Source organism: Triturus cristatus, chromosome 1_2 (assembly GCF_964204655.1).
Source record: "Triturus cristatus chromosome 1_2, aTriCri1.1, whole genome shotgun sequence".
Taxonomy (NCBI): domain Eukaryota; kingdom Metazoa; phylum Chordata; class Amphibia; order Caudata; family Salamandridae; genus Triturus; species Triturus cristatus.
Window position 1 is genome coordinate 1,136,013,926 of NC_140580.1, and position 16,067 is coordinate 1,136,029,992.

Sequence of the window (16,067 nt, forward strand, 5' to 3'; positions counted from 1 at the left end):
CCCTAGTCTCTCTTTTTTGTGATATTTTTTCCCCAATAAAGATGGTCATATCCTGGTGACCTGTAAGGTCATCATTTACTATACTTTAAACGCTAATACAATTGAATAATGAAAAATGTGTTGTAGGAGGCATCTGTTTTGCCATTTTTTAAACAACTTTTCTTGGGTGGAGAACCCCTCTAAACCCCCTTGTAGTCAGGCTCGCTGGCTGCGATTGCTACGCCACATACAGGGGATGCTTTGGGTTCCCATTCTGTCCCTAAACCAAGTTCACAAAGAACACAAATTGCTTTAAATGTTTAATCACTTGTTCCAATCTCCATTACCAAGAAGTTCGCCAGGCCTTGACAGCTTCGATCCCCAACGCTTTCTGCGTCACCCCACACATCCCATTATAGAACAGAATGCCTCGTGAGGCACGTTCCACCCAGCATGCAAGAGCAAACCACAACAACTGCAAAGAGAGAGGTATTTGTAAACACTAATCCCTATGTTAAGAAAACAAGCAGCAATTAGTCAGAAGACAAAGCCGCTGTCTTTGAAGCGCAGTAATGTGACAAGATAAATACAGAATATAAAGGCATCTTTATTTATTGCTTGGACTTTCAGAATCCACCAAAATTCGGCTCACGACAGACCCACAGTTTAGGAAACACAGCTCTAGATTAAAGTGAAGAGGACGTTTGGGCCAAAAGAAGTTTTAATAGGGTTTAGGCAAGTATTTAAGAATGTCGATGACACTGGAGGCACCTTGTGAAGCAGTGCTACCTGCTTACTTCAGCTGGATCCAAGTAAAGCTACTCCATAGCGTGTATTTTACCGGGGAGCGGCTGTGTTGCCGGGGCCTGATTCCTGCCGGCAACTGTCTGAGCTATAAAGACCCAAAAGGGGACTTACCTCACAAATTCTGGCGCTGCCCGGGACTGTTCCATTTCTGGGGGTGTGCTGAACCACCTCGAACAGGTAATCGGATGGAGGATTCCCAGAGACCCCAAACTTATTCTGCCTCACATAACTCACACCTTTCACAGAAGACGCTTCTTGTGGTTGCGAACATTGCCAGGGCGTGGAAGGAGACAGAAGCCCCACTTGTGACCAGGTGCGCCAAGGGCGTGGACCACTGCGTGGGTCTGGAACAACCAATTTATTGTCGAAGGGTTGCCACCAGAAACATTTTAAGATCTAGAAAGAATGGGTGGATACAGAGGCATGCATCTGGAACTATGTGCAACAAGACCCTGGGAGTATGGGGGCAACTGGAGGGCCAATAGCCTCGAGAGTCATGTATTGAGATGTCCTTCTTTTTTTTCATGCTGGAATGTAGAATTGCTATCAAATCAAAATCAAATCAGGTGTTTGTTAAGCGCGACTACTCACCCGTAAGGGTCTCAAGGCACTCGGGGGGTGTGGGGGGGGGTCGCTGGTTCCAGGCCATTAAGGAGGGGGTCTGTCGAAGAGCCAGGTTTTGATGTTTCTTGCGAAGATGGGGAGCGATGTTATCCGTCTGAGGTGGAGCGGAAGGTCGTTCCAGGCTCTGGCTGCACGGAAGGGGAAGGAGCGGCCTCCCGATCTGGTCTTTCTGGTGCGGGGGACCACGGCGTAGGAGAGCTGGGCTGATCGTAGGGTCCTTTGGAGTGCGTTGAATTTGAGTTGGCTATTCAGGTATGCTGGTCCGGTGTCGTGGAGGGCCTTGTGAGCGTGGGTTAGCATCTTGAAGGTGACTCTAGCTTCGATGGGGAGCCAGTGGAGTGTGCGCAGGTGCTGGGAGATGTGGCAGTGTCTTGGCAGGTTGAGGACCAGTCTTGCGGCGGCGTTTTGGATGTTCTGTAGCTTGCGGGTGAGGTTTTGGTTTATTCTGGCATAGAGTGTGTTGCCGTAGTCGAGCCTGCTGGTAACCAGGGTGTTAGTGATGGTCTTTCTGTGTTCGAGGGGGATCCATTTGAAGGTCTTACTTAGGAGGCGGAGGGTGTGGAAGCAGGAGGACGAGATGGAGTTGATCTGGCGGTCCATTTTGAGCTCTGAGTCCAGGATGATTCCCAGGTTGCGTGCGTGGTCTGTGGGGGTGGGCGGGCTTCTGAGGGCGGGGGGCGACCAGGTGTTATTCCAGGCATCTGGGTTTGGGCCCATGATGAGTACTTCCGTTTTGTTGGTGTTTAATTGTAGGCAGCTGTTTTTCATCCATTTACCGACGGCTTCCATGCCTTCTCGAAAGTTGTGTCTGACGGTGTTGGGTTCGTAGGATGGGGAGAGGATGAGTCTGGTGTCGTTGGCGTATGACACAATGTTGAGTCCGTAGGTTCTGACGATGGGGGCGAGTGGAGCCATGCAATGTGTGTGGAGCTCTTTGTAAGGGTGTTGCGCTCACTCTGCCAAAAAAAATGTTTTTAAAAATAAGAATGTCAATAAATCTGTTTCATGCCTCGTCTTAGCACCACCAACGACTGCCGCTCGGGTTGCGTTGTCCACATGTTCGCAGTAAATACGGGTGTTGCGCGCCTGATGGTGTGTATATGGAAGCGTTTTAGTGCAAGAGGTGTGTTATTACACTAACATGGCGTAATGGCAGAATTTGCAGGATGCAAGCGTAATGTACAGTTACGCAAACTACGCTAAGCGTGATTAGAATTTCTCATAGACTTAGCCTGAACGCCGATCATATCTGCCTCTGTTTGGGCTGGCCACTCTCTGTGGACTGCAAGCCAAGATCAAGTGACAGAAGATAGGGTTAACATGGTGGGAAGAACCCCGGAAACTGGTGGGTCTCTCCCCCCCCCCCCCCCTCCACAAACCTGTATCTACCCACCTTTGGGATACCATCGCCGTAGCCTCTGCTGGCTCCGCATATGATAACCCCTGATCCTGCAGTCCACTCCCACAGGGTTTCTTGGTCATAGTGGGTGGCGCCTTACCAGGTTCAGCGCGGGGTGACGTCACTGCTTGTGTGGGGGAACTGAATGGCCCCCATGTGCACAAAGAATACGGGCTGACCGACAAAGTCCCTGCAGGGGACCCTCATAAGAGGGTGGCCCCTTTAGTGCCACAAATTGGCACAGTGGGAAGCCTAGTGTCTTGTCCAGAGACCCCTGTTGGGGTCCCGCTTTTCACTTCTGGCCGGGGTGGGGTTCAGGGAGAGGTATAACTTCCTCCCCCGCCCCCCTGGTGACTTCTTTGTCCCCTCACCCTGACCCGACTGTCCTGCTTCCTTGGAGCTGCTGCCATTGCGCCGGTGAGTGTAATCAATGAGCCTCCCCCCCCCCCCATTTTCACCATCTGGGGCAGGGCGACCCGGCCATAGCTGTAGGCCGCCTGGGGGGGGGGGGGGGGGGGCAGCAGCAGCATCCCCATACCACTAGTGCTTCGCTAGCCGGCCCCCTGGCGTGCGGGTGCTCGGATATCCGTGTATAGTTTTCTCTCCCCCTTAACCATGGAGAGTTTTTAGGGGCTTTCAATGTAAGGCTGCACGGACGACCCAGTTTCCCGCGCACCTCATGTTCTACATATTATGTTTAGCCTCATTACAGATTTGGCTTGGCATGCGGGAGACATCCGGGCATATGCTGCAATGGCTTCGGCTTTTGGCACCCGGTGCCATGACTAGTGGGCAATGGGGGCCCAGGTGCGGCTAGCACACCGCCGGGGACATGCGGGTGGCGGGTGGTTGGCCGGCCGGTCGAAGGACTCCGGTCGATCCTTCCTCAACCTGGCAGCCGCAATACATGTCTGACAATGATATCCCCCCCGCCACCACCCCTCCTCTGGTTCACAGGGCAATAACGAGCGGACTGATAGGCCAGGCTGCTTAGTCGGCAAATCACTGCCCCCCGGGTTAGGTGCGGGGGCCACCGATTATCGGACGAGGGTGGGGGGGGGGGCGACGCAAGCCCAAATCTGTCCGGTCCCCGCTTCAGGGGCCGCGGGGTAGGCCCGTTGTTCCGGCGGGACAGGCCGCGGGGGGCCCTTCTCGTGGTTGTCTCCCCCCGCACCATCCTCGCAACATTTATTAAGTAGGTTGAGGGGTCCGGGCTTCCCCCCCTTAAAACTGCAGCTGGCGAAGTCTGGTTATCGCGCGCCTGCCCAACACACTGGCTTAGCGATCGGGTGCCCCCCCACGCGTGCTATGTGTTCACCTACTCAAGTGAATTTGTCAGCATTTGAAATTCGGAAGTTTTGATTCACACGTTCCTACCAATAAGCGTTCTGCATACCGGCAACATTTCTTAGACTACTGCATGGGAATGTGAAGGGGCAGGGCAGTTATTTGGCTACGTTTCTTGTTCCGTTTCTGTGTGCAGCCTCGCGCTTGCGGCCAGCACCTACCAGATTGCACACGATCTCGGTCCATCCTGGAAGTTAAGCAGGGTCGGGCCTGGTTAGTACTTGGATAGGAGGCCGACTGGGAAAACAAGGATGCTGTAGGAACCTTACGGCCTTCCATGGTGTTTTTAGAGATCCTTTAAAATCAGGCAGCGCTGAGTCACGGGGGGTTGCCCCTAAATGTCGTATCTTATTCACGTTAGGGAAATTTGTTAATCAGATGTATATTTATTTATGGGCGCATTACAAAGTGCATGGCCAGGGGCAATTATGGAAAGGGGCTAGCGCATGAGGCATGGGCAGGGCACGTGAGCTCGCCTGCATACCCCCCCCCTTACGGTATTAACAAAGTGGCGGGACGCACTAGCATTAAATTGTGCACATTGATGGTCATGACTAAAGTGTCTTCCTTGCAGGTGCAGCGTCATTCGATTGGTTTACTGCTGCGCAGGGGTATGGCTGGTCAACGGCCCGCAGCAGGTACCGGGACACAACGGTCTTCAGCGGAGATTTGGCAGTGCACGAGGGGTCATGGAAGCAGGCCTCATCTCGGGCACAGTAAAAATTCTCCTTTTTATTCCAGGTCTGAACCGTCATTAAGGAGGTGACGTTGCAAGGGGTCTGACGAAAAGGGATGAACAGCAGGAATTAGAAGCAGGTATTGGTCAGGGCTCATCCTGCGAGTGGAAGCAGGAGAGACATCTCCGGGCCCCACCGGGGGACCACCGGGACCAATGCGGACGGGCGATTAAGGTCACTTTCGCCCACCAGGGTCCCAACTAACGTTTTCTTTTTTCCCCTAGCCCACCCACTTCATCACCACACACAGGACACACTTTGAGCAAGCCTTTTGGGCGCGTCACGCCCCAGGTCCACTCACTCTACCGCACAATAAGTAAGTATAGGGAATCGGGGGGGGGGCAAGGAGCGTCTGGGGAAGTGGGGCCTTGAGGTGTCCGCCAATAACAAACAAGCAATATCATGTTTTGACACCAACATTTTTCTCCTCAGATCAGGGGCCCGTGTGGACTCGAAGGGCGGCATGGATAGCCAGGGCACCTCCCCCCCTTTTCCCGGAAAGATCCCAGGTGGAGAATTCGATGCCGGGCACTTCACAGGACGCACAATGGGCGAATTTCTTGGAGATGGCCAAGATCAAAGGCCTGGCATGGGCCAATGGCATTTTGAATGCCCCCGATCAGGAGAACTCTGGGATCGTCGGCGATTCTCCCCCTACAGAACAGCAACCCGGTGCAGAGGCAGGCCCATCTAGGCCCAAGCGGGTCCCCAAACCCATGTCCAGGGACTTCCCGGTAGAACCACTGCCACCACCCAGAAGCAGAGCAGTTCAGGCCCCCAAGGAGGTCGTGACGGCGATGGGTGCTCCCACGCCCCCGTGGCCTCTCACCCCGTTGGACAGTACCGCGGCCCAAGGTAACTACGCCACTAGGGATGAGCTTGCCAAACTCATGGACAACATCAACAGTTTCATGTCTCAGCTTCAAGCAGGTTCTGTGTCCATCAGCCCCGCGCATTTGTGCTCCAGCGGGGGGACTAAGGGAGGAGCCTAATTAGCAGCGTCAAGTGTAAGGTCAGCTGGTGTGGGTGAGCCAGGGGTGCAGGTTAGAGCAACTCCGGCAGTGGGTATTCCTCCTACACCTACTTCTGGGGGGCTTACCACAGCGCCAACACCCGTCTCGCTCCCCCCCCTAGCAGCCAGGCAATACAAGTACAGGGGCTGCAGCTCTAGTGTCTTCCCTCATGCCCGCTCCCTTGCCCACCTTGGTCCAACAAGTCACGACTGCCCCCCTGCTGTCTGGGCGTTGTTCACTAGCCTGGCAAGTGCCCCATGCAGCCAAAGAGGGAATCTGGAGGAGGGATTTTGTCGACATTTTTACCCTGCTGATGCTGGGCCAAGAGGGGCTTGATGCCAGGAAAATGGGGGCGAAGGAGGATGACAAAAAAGTAAAATACCAGCCTTGGCCGGAGAAGAACATAGCTAACTGACTAGAGGCTTTCTCCATCCTAGCATCTGTGACAATGGAGAAATTTCCGGAGCAGGGACCAGGGTTGTTGCAATACTCCAGGACTATACATAACAAGGCCATGAGGTGGGGTGGAAATGGATGGTTGAACTATGATAGGGAGTTCAGGGGGAAGATGTCTCAGTGCCCGGAGATGGGTTGGGACCAAAAAGAGGTCCAACTTTGGATGGACCATATGGGTTCCCTTTCACAGCAGAGTGTAGGCCCCCAGGGAAATGCACAGGGGGGACACTCGTCTTCCAGGGGGTCAATTCAAGCAGGCGCAAGGGGCAAACAGTCCTTTCGCGGGGCACGTAGGGGAGGGAGACAGAGGGGAGGTTTCAAGAGGTCCCCCCGGGTACATGCCACCTTTTTAACAATGGATCATGCTCCTGGGGTAAGACGTGCAAGTTCCTGCATGCGTGTAACACATGTGGTGGGCCCCACACAGCGGTTTCTTGCCACACCAAGCAGGATAGGCAGCGAGCCGACAAAGGCGGGCGACAATGTTGAGGCAGAAATACCACAGATATCCAGTTCTCTCCCTCCCCCCCAACCCACCTGCCTTCTCACCGCAGATAGTTCAACATCACACAGGCTCTCCACCAAAGGCCCTTTGCCTGTCAGCCTGGCTAACATCACGCCTCTTCTCAGACGGTTCCCCAACGTAAAAGATAGCCGCACACTGCTTTTGGGGTTTAATGAAGGCTTTAAGATCCCCTACGTGGGCCACCTGGGCAGGAGAGAGGCCGACAACCTCAGATCTGCAGGAGAGCATCCAGAGGTAGTTAGGGCCAAGGTAGAGAAGGAGCGGGTTTTGGGCAGGGTGGCGGGTCCATTCCTGCAACCCCCACTGGACAACTTTGTGGTCTCTCCCCTGGGGGTGGTGCCCAAGAAGGACCCAGGGGCTTTTAGACTGATTCACCACCTCTCTTACCCAGAAGGGGCATCCGTTAACCATGGGCTAGAGGAGGGAACCTGCTCTATGTCTTATTGTACTCTGGACGTAGCATTGGACCTAGTCAGGAGGGCAGGCAGAGGGGCCTGGTTAGTAAAGGTGGATATCGAATTGGCTTTTCGCTTGCTACCAGTCCACCCGAGCAGCCATCACCTGCTGGGTTTCAAGCTAGAGGGCAGGTACTTTTTTGACAGATGCATGCCCATGGGTTGCGCTTATTATTTTGAGGTGTTCAGTTGCTTCCTGCAATGGGCGCTCCAGGATACCTACGGGATTGTAGGGGTGACCCATTATCTAGATGACTTCCTGTTCATTGGGAGTGATGGCACGCAGGACCGTAAGCAAGCCCTTGAGGATTTTGTACAGCTGGCCAGTCACTTGTGGGTCCCCCTTGCGCCAGGTAAAACCGTGGGTCCAGCGCAGGTTTTAACTTTTCTAGGAATAGAGCTTGATACCATTGCAGGGGAATCCAGATTGCCTACAGACAAGGTACGCGACCTCACTCAACACATTCAGTCTGTGGTTGCGCAGGGCAGGGCCATGCTGGAATGCATTCAAGGGCTCTTAGGGAAACTGAACTTTGCAGCGAGAGTCATACAAGCTGGACGAGTGTTTGGCAGAAGGTTGGCCAGGGCCACCGCCAGGGTCTTCAAAAAGCACCACATGGTCAAGCTAAGCAAAGGCATGAGACTAGACCTGGCCATGTGGGCGGATTTCTTGGCCAACTTTAACGGTTCAGTAATTTGGAGGGCTCCCTGGGCAGTCAGCCCGGACCCTACATACAGATGCATCGGGCAGGGAAGGATTCGGGGCCATCCTAGACAGGCAATGGTGTGCCGACAAATGGGCCAATGCCTGGCACAAGAAAAGGATCACGACCAACATCACAGTGTTAATTCCGATTGTGGTGGCTTTCCACTACAATACTGACGGCCAAGAGGGTCCTTTTCTGGTCTGACAATCTGGCGGTAGTGTAGGCCATCAATTCCCACTCAGCGAGTTATCCCCTGGTTCTGTGCCTCTTGAGGGAGTTGGTGCGGGCTTGTCTTTACAACAATGTTGAATGCAGGGCGCAACACATTCAGGGTGTGCAGAACACAGCGGCTGATGCTCTAGCTCGTTTTCAGTGGCACCGGTTCCGGGAGGCATGGCCGAGAGCGATAGAGGAGGGGACACCTTTCCCAGCGCACCTGTGTTTCCTGTTGAAGTGGAAAAATGTATGAGGGGCCTGGGCGAGTTATCCCTAGCGCCTGGGACAAACAAGAGATATAAGTCCTGTGTGCAAAAATTCTGTTCGGTGACGGGCCCATGGGATGAAGGCGAACTATCTTTAGCAACCAGAGTGCAGTCCTTCATATTGTGGGCTAAAGACAATGGGAAGAGTCATTCTTGGATATCGGGCCATCTTGCAGCAATCAGCCACCACGCTAGACTCAAGGGGCAGTCAGATCCAACTAGAGCTTTTGTGATCAGAGCGGCATTAAAAGGGTGGGCCAGGAGTGAACCTAAGGCACCAGACAATAGGTCCCCTATAGACTTTGAGACACTCCAGGGATGCTAGATTGGATGCACAAGGCCACTCACTTGGAGTTAGAGGTGGCATTGTTTGCTGCCACGTTCAGCCTGACTTTCTTTGGGGCACTTCGAGTTAGTGAGTTGGTGGCCAGAGAGAAGAATGATAGGTCTGGGGTGGCTCTGAAATGGCAAGATGTGGTCCTCTCTGGGGATTGCCTCAAAGTAACTCTACGAAGGTCTAATACCGATCAGAGCGGAAAGGGAAGGGTGATCTGGCTGTGCAGTCTGGGGGAGGGCAGGTATTGTCAGGCCCAGTCAGGCTGTTGGCCGCCTATTTGGCCCTGCGCCCGGCAGCAGATGCTTACCTTTTCATACACGCAGACGGCACGCCCATTACTAAGTACCAGGTGGAACACATTATGCATGCGTGCCTGGCGCTATCTGGCAACAAGGACCCTAGCAAGCGTTTCTGCAGCCACTCCTTCCGCATAGGGGCAGCAACTACAGCATTTAAGGAAGGCTTGCCAGCAGAGGGTATCAAACAAGTGGGGCGTTGGCAATCCCACTGTTTCAAAAGGTACATACGTCCATGAGCCCACGAACTTTATGGGCCTTTCTACAGCCAGGTCATGGCGAGTGTCGGAGGCATGGTGTGGTGTTTAAGTTTCTGTTTGCTATTGTGTATGCATATATAAAGAACAACAAAAGAGAGAGGGAGAGTGGGTCGCTCTAAATCCCCCTAGACTATATTCAGGATCAACAAAAGAGCAACTCTTAAAGAACAGGTTTTGAAAAGCACAGAAAAGAGTTTACTTTTTAAAAAGAACCCTCACTCACCAACCTGGTGGTGACATGCTTCATCATGGGGTTCCCACCAAGGAGGCCGAATGCCTCCTTGGTGTGCTGCGACGCCTGATTTACAGCGGAGCTGGGTTTTTTTGAGGAGAGTACAGGGATGTGTGTGTTGGAAGTGGTGGGTAATTTAAAAGGTAACGGGTTTCTACCAAAAATAAATTTTAATGGTGGAGAAATCTGTAACCATTAAAACGGTGACGGATGTTAACTGGCTGGTTAGGTAAAACAGAACCATCCGATTTTAGCAAAGTGAAAGAATGGTCGACATGTTTCAGCTTATTTACGCATATTCGCTAAGCTTTCTTCAGGACCGTAATACAGTTCCATGGCGGTATGCACTCACTAAGGCGCACCCAAACCTATGGAACTACGTGAATAGTAAAACTCACGGTTCTACCACAGTGGACTCCCTGGTATTTCCTGGGCCACTGAAATCTGTAGAGTGAATAAACAAGACAAACATAGAAGAAAATTGATACACAGAAACAATGTGCTGTACATTCAATACATTCAATGCCGTCATGAAACTATCTGTGCTAGACAACATGTTTGTGTCAATTTTATGAAAATTTATGAAAAACGTCAAGAATATTTCATTCTTCGTAAGTTTGAGCTAAAGTATTCAGTAAAACCAGTTGCTCTTTGGAGGGGCCTCGATCCGTAAATGACGGAGAGTTTCTAAAGATGCAAAAACAGTGTAATTGTAATGCATACGGCCCTTGCAGTGAGGGCAATTACATGTATTTGTAACTATTATAACAAACATGTGTTAAGAAATCATTGCTCCTGGTGATTGGTGACTCGTAACCCATACACAAATTTAAAAACACGCCGCAATAAGTATATCACAGCGCTCTAATGTGTACATATGCATCCAAAACGGATTTAGCTAGCAAGGAAAAAAGGCAGCTTACATGGAAACAAGACTTGTGTGGCGTCATGGGTCCGGGAGGGGGGGATCAGTATGCTGATAGGATCTGCGGTGAAAGGGGTCAAAGAGTAAGAATACGAGTAAAAGGAGTGGGGATGTAGAACACCCTTTGTACTTCAAAAAAACTTACTTCTATGCTCACATACTCCCGCAGTACACCTAACGCTGTCCTCCTCGGTGTTCCGGGTACTGGCAGCAGTGTGGTGTCAGTGTAATTTTAATGTTGCATTATGGCGTGCTGTGTTGTTAATAAACGTTTTGCCGTGAGGGGCGGCTTGCCTTTGGATCGCCTGTAAGATAACCCACCATGTTGGCATATTTGGTATGCTAATAAACCTGCAGCAATTTTCTCCACCAAAAAGTTGTCTTATCTGCTTATTTATGCTACCTGTATGTTGCTGGGGGAGGGCTGGTGAGTGTGGTCGATATTGGCACTATGCGGGCTGACCGACAAAGTTCCCGCAGGGGTCCCTCAAAAGAGGGCGGCCCCTTTAGTGCCACAAGATGGCACACTGGGCAGCCTAGTGTCTTGTCCAGAGAACCCTGTTGGGGTCCCGCTCGTCACTTCCGGCCGGGGTGGGGTTCAGGGAGAGGTATATATTCCTCCCCCGCCCCCCTGGTGGCCTCATTGTCCCCTTGCCCTGACGCCGACTCCCTCCCTACCTCTTACCTGGCGTATCAGGGTGAGGGGAGGAAGGATGTTCTAATCTTTTTATTTGTGTTGCAGGCGGAGTTACATGGCGACCCAGAGGCGGAAAGGTACTCAGGGGTACCCTTTTCAGGAGCACAAAGGGTGCTGAGGCCGAATATCCCCAGGAAGTCTGTGCGGTGGACCCTGGGGTGCGACAGCGCCCCATCTGTCCTACGGGCGGTTGGAAACCTGTACAACCGGTGGTCGCTTGAATTGTCCGCCCCTCGTAGGGTGGGGGCGTGAGTTATATGGTGGACCAATGTCTCACCGGAAGTGGGAGGGGCTATCCCCTCACCACAACCGCTAAGCACCGATTGGCTAAGACCACGATGCAAGTTGGCCCATCAGGTGGTAGGCCACGAGGGGCGGCTTGCCTTTGGATCGCATGAAGGATAACCCACCATGTTGGCATATTTGGTATGCTAATAAACCTGCAGCAATTTTCTCCACCAAAAGTTGTCTTGTCTGCTTATTTATGCTACCTGTATGTTGCTGCGGGAGGGCTGGTGAGTGTGGCCGATATTGGCACTAACCCCCCTGCGCACCTGCAGTTATTTAATTTTTTTTGTAGAGAAAAGAAACTCTCATTTTGTAAATGTGTTTCCTCCTAAGAATGTAATTGAGGCGGGTGCTTTCAGCAGGATGCCCGCTCATCAGACTTTCTGGACTGTGAAGTGGGCGTCCAGAGCAATCACTCCCCTTACAGCGCAGGCTGGCAGAGATCTTTAAACAGGACAGGCAGCACCCCCCCCACCCCCACCAGCCCGGGTTGCCTCCCCCGCCCTGGGGCCTCTGCCGTGGTCTAAACGACCCTGTTAGCCTTATTGTCTTAAAGAGTGGCTAATGAGTGTTTCTACAACAGCATGTTGCTTTAGGGCTGTGTTGTGGTGGAACTGCTGTGGTTTGTTTCTGAAAGCTATGGCCAGGACTGCCTGCACCACGCATCGGGGTCAACAATGGTGCAGATGTTCAGTGGGTCCTGTGGGATACCGCCTCGTGCTTGCATATTTCATTTTAGTGTCTGGTAAGTGGAGGCAGATGCTCCAGCGGAAAAGGCAAATTTTCATATCCTCCCTATGTCACAGACTCGTCACCACACTAGCTCATTCATACGTACATTCATTGGTGGGGCCCATAACACTAACACTCATACGTCTCACTCGAATCTGCGCACAGGAGGAAAAGAAGCGCTGGACATGTGGGTGGGTACCTTGTTACCTATCCAGAGTAATTCCTTTACATTATATACATCTGCACCTATAGAATCCTAACTTTAACATCAAGACACTCCACCACTTGGTCGATGGACCAATTAGTTGGACTGTTTGATGGTGATTTAGAATCAGCTAAAACACATTTAAAGCTTCTGAACCTTTTGGTTAACTTTCAATACCTTATTAAAGAATCACAAACTAATTTCTTATTAATCAATGTTTAGTTTATCTAATGAATTCACTCTGTGTTGGCATAATCAGGATTACAATTCAAATCAGATTTCTATTGAGCGATTTCCAATCTTTGATCTTGAACATAAATTGACATAACATTTATAGTTACCTAAATTTGAATATTGGCGACCATTTCCAGAAGAACCCGTCAACTCACAGCAAAATCAACGTCCCTTCAGATGGAAACGTCCTTTTATAATCAAAGAGAACCCCAGGTAAATCCAGGAAATCTCCCTCAGCACGACGCAGTCCCCACGATTTAACCAAGGGACCAAGCGATCGCACCAACGAACCAACAATCAAGCAAATCGACTCTCCACACCAACAGCCTAACAGCAATAATGAAGGAAGGAGGTGAACCCTCTTCAAAACCCCCCTTTTTATACTCTTTTTCTCGTTAACTTTAAGGACAATGTGCAACAATTTAGGGGTAGAAAGTGTTCTGATTGGCTAAATCCTCGGAATTTTGTAAATCTTTTCAATATTCCCAGGTTTGCATGTTTCCCTTGAGACCGGGCATGACATCTTCCCAATAGTATTCTTTTTTGTAGTTTCACAGGCGAAGGTTCAGAAATAATAACATGTTAGCCTTCTTATACAGGTCGTTCATTGTCCCCCTAGTCATTCCCACTAGTTTGGGTCTTGGCAGTCCACCAAGTTCCTATCCTTGACAAGGAACATTTCGTTTCTTATCGGAGGTCGCTTGGAGATCTTCAGAGGCAACCGAGTCTGCTCAGTGGACATCGCGCTCACATGACGGTGGCCACTTCCAAACTCCATTTTGTGTACAGCGGCCTAGTAGGCCCGAATGCCAACTTAAGCAAAAACAAACATAACAGTAATTAATATATAGAAATGAAGATTCTAATGTTTAAACCCACACTAATCCCAATATATATTAGTATATTCCTAGCGTGGAGCAACATTTGAAGCAATAATACTCACCATTCTGCAGCACTGGAAGCACAAACCATCACAAAAGCAACATGAATCATGCAATTCTCTATTTCACCACATTCTAAAGTTAGTTTGCGTACCACAGTTAATCATTTCATTATTAGCCATGCAATTTGCATTTTAGTCCCACATGTATCTTGTGTTTATTTAGGTGCAGGGATGATTAATTATACCACTTCACACAATTAGTACGAGTTACTATTTAGAATGATCACATAATTAAATGTCATGCAAAATAGAGAAGGTATACAACATTTTGCTTTACCTGCTCCATCACAGACATCCTAAAAAACACCCCCCCCCCCCCCCGTTCACCCGGCCTGCCGTACTGGTGCCGTGGTGCGGGTGCCATTCTTTTCAGTAACGCTGTCCCGGCTCTTGCCTTGACACTAGAATGCATGGGTCTTTTAATTTTGTGAGCAGGCCTCTTCATTATATATTTTAGGCCAGCAGCACCAAATCCCTTACATGACACCATGCCGAGTGCTGCACCACCTATCTTAGGCTGTAAAGAACCGCGCGTAAGGTCAAGGACAGCCCCCCACAGTGGTGTCTGTCTGCAGGCCATGCTGGATGAGCGGGAGAACTGCTGCTGTTGGTGGCAAGTTCAAGAGAGAAGGTCTGGGCCTGCCTGCGCCCCCAGCTCGGAGTAAGTCATAACCTCTCCTGTTTTCTGTCTCTGTCTAGCTCCTCACTTGCTGAAAACCGTGACTCCAAGAACTGCCTCTTACCCTCTCTTTCCTCTCCTTTGCTACATTCGTTCCCCTGTGAAATCGATCTAAAATGGAAGTAATAGCTTTTGTTGGGAATGTCTTTTTCGGACATTTTCTAATCCAAAGTGCCGCCTCCGAATGGACGTTAGCACGATCTACGTGCACCCACTACACCAGACACTTTATTAATGAAAATACCTGCCCGCTGGACACCTATATTCCGCTTTGAGAAGGTACTCTCAGAGCAGAGATCTGCTATGTACGTGGCAGTCACATCTGCTTCATAGAATGCTCAGTACAGCACTCTCTCCCGTACGCCATACCATATGTAAATATTTTGCCTGAATGGCACTAATGTGAATCCTTTTTTTTTTTGTTGAAATCTTTTTATTAACAAAGCTCAGGAAAATTACAGACACAGTATACATAGTCAGAGTTACACGACAGGCGGACACCATTTTGCAGAAGTGATACAATGCACTGAAGAATAGGCGGCACTTAGGTGAATCTTTTTGATCTGACTATGTGAGTGTTTTAACCGTAGTCCTCGGAACAAGCGGTGCTTACATTGTAAAAGGACGGAGTCCAGCTCTGAATGTGCCTCGGTCCCATGCAGAGCAGCACCACAGCGGCCAGGTGCACTTGGGGACACGTGGAGGGTTCGGAGCCAACGCGCCTAGACATCCCCTTGGTCAAGGAAGGCTGGTGACCTAGCACCCTGGCTTTCACCCTCACCCCCTGGTGGTCGGGGCTCCAGTAATGCGTATTTTAAGCCATTGCGCAGATGGGCCTTCGAGGCTGGGGGTGCGGTGCACTGAGGGGGTGGGCACCTGACTTCGGATCTCGTCCATTGGGGCTGTGTGTGAGGGCCGGACCCGCCAGACGGAAGGAGCGCCCAGGAAGGGGCCTACTCAGAGCTCCAGACAGCTACTGCACTGGTACTGAGAGGGGACAGACACCTGTGTGAGGAATGCTTCCACTTCAGGGGGCAGTAGGCCAGGAAGGTGTGTGCCCTGAGTTCCTACCACAGTCCTTAACCAGAGGGTCTGGAGGGAGGTGGGGGTTGGGTAAGGGGAGGAACATGCCCTTGGCAACAGTAGATGGTGCAGTGTGTGTGACAGACATTCCAACCTCAGAGTACAGGAGGCCAGGATGAGGCCTGCTCAGAGCAGCTACAGCAACAAACAGATCTGGACACAAGGGGGTGATGGGGATAGGGGGCACCTGCCCCTAGCACCCTTAGGAGATGCTGCGTGTGAGGCCAGGTCCAACTTGAGAACAGGAAAAGCAAGGAAAGGGCCAACCGAAAGTACAAACTATAGCGCTGTGCACAAACAAGGCCTTGCAGCCAAAGGTGTGTTGGAGAAAAGTTCACCCCATATTACGGAGCAGTCACCGACCACTTAAGGGCACAGGGCCAGCCCCTGCTCCACCTGACTCCAACAGTGCCCTGTGGAGGAAATAAATATATACCACACTGTCTGGGGAAGTTTGAACGCATTCAAGTATGTCAGGACATTATACTTAATAGGCAGCTACCACTATCACATCCTGGTCAGATCCATCTATCTGCCAATAACCGCCACCTGCCTGCTTCCCTCTAAGCTCCCATCCCTGTCTGCCTCTACCCTCCCATCCACCTGCTTCCTCTAAGCTCCCAT

The 16,067-nt window shown here is 51.1% G+C and overlaps 1 protein-coding gene across 7 annotated transcripts in view; it reads left to right on the forward strand.

Annotated features, from left to right (window-relative positions):
* LOC146868828 (uncharacterized) overlaps positions 1 to 16,067 on the forward strand; it is a 225,722-nt gene that overhangs the window by 122,622 nt on the left and 87,033 nt on the right. For 2 of the 7 annotated variants that reach the window (XM_085613851.1, XM_085613848.1), the window contains one exon: positions 5,326 to 11,726. The exons of 3 other annotated variants lie outside the window; for them this stretch is intronic. In XM_085613851.1, coding sequence (XP_085469977.1) covers positions 6,355 to 8,226 — 1,872 coding nt within the window. In that variant the 5' untranslated portion in view covers positions 5,326 to 6,354 and the 3' untranslated portion in view covers positions 8,227 to 11,726. Of the gene's footprint in view, positions 1 to 2,091; positions 11,727 to 16,067 lie in introns of those variants that run through there. 2 more of the 7 variants (XM_085613849.1, XM_085613850.1) reach the window with 2 other exon arrangements.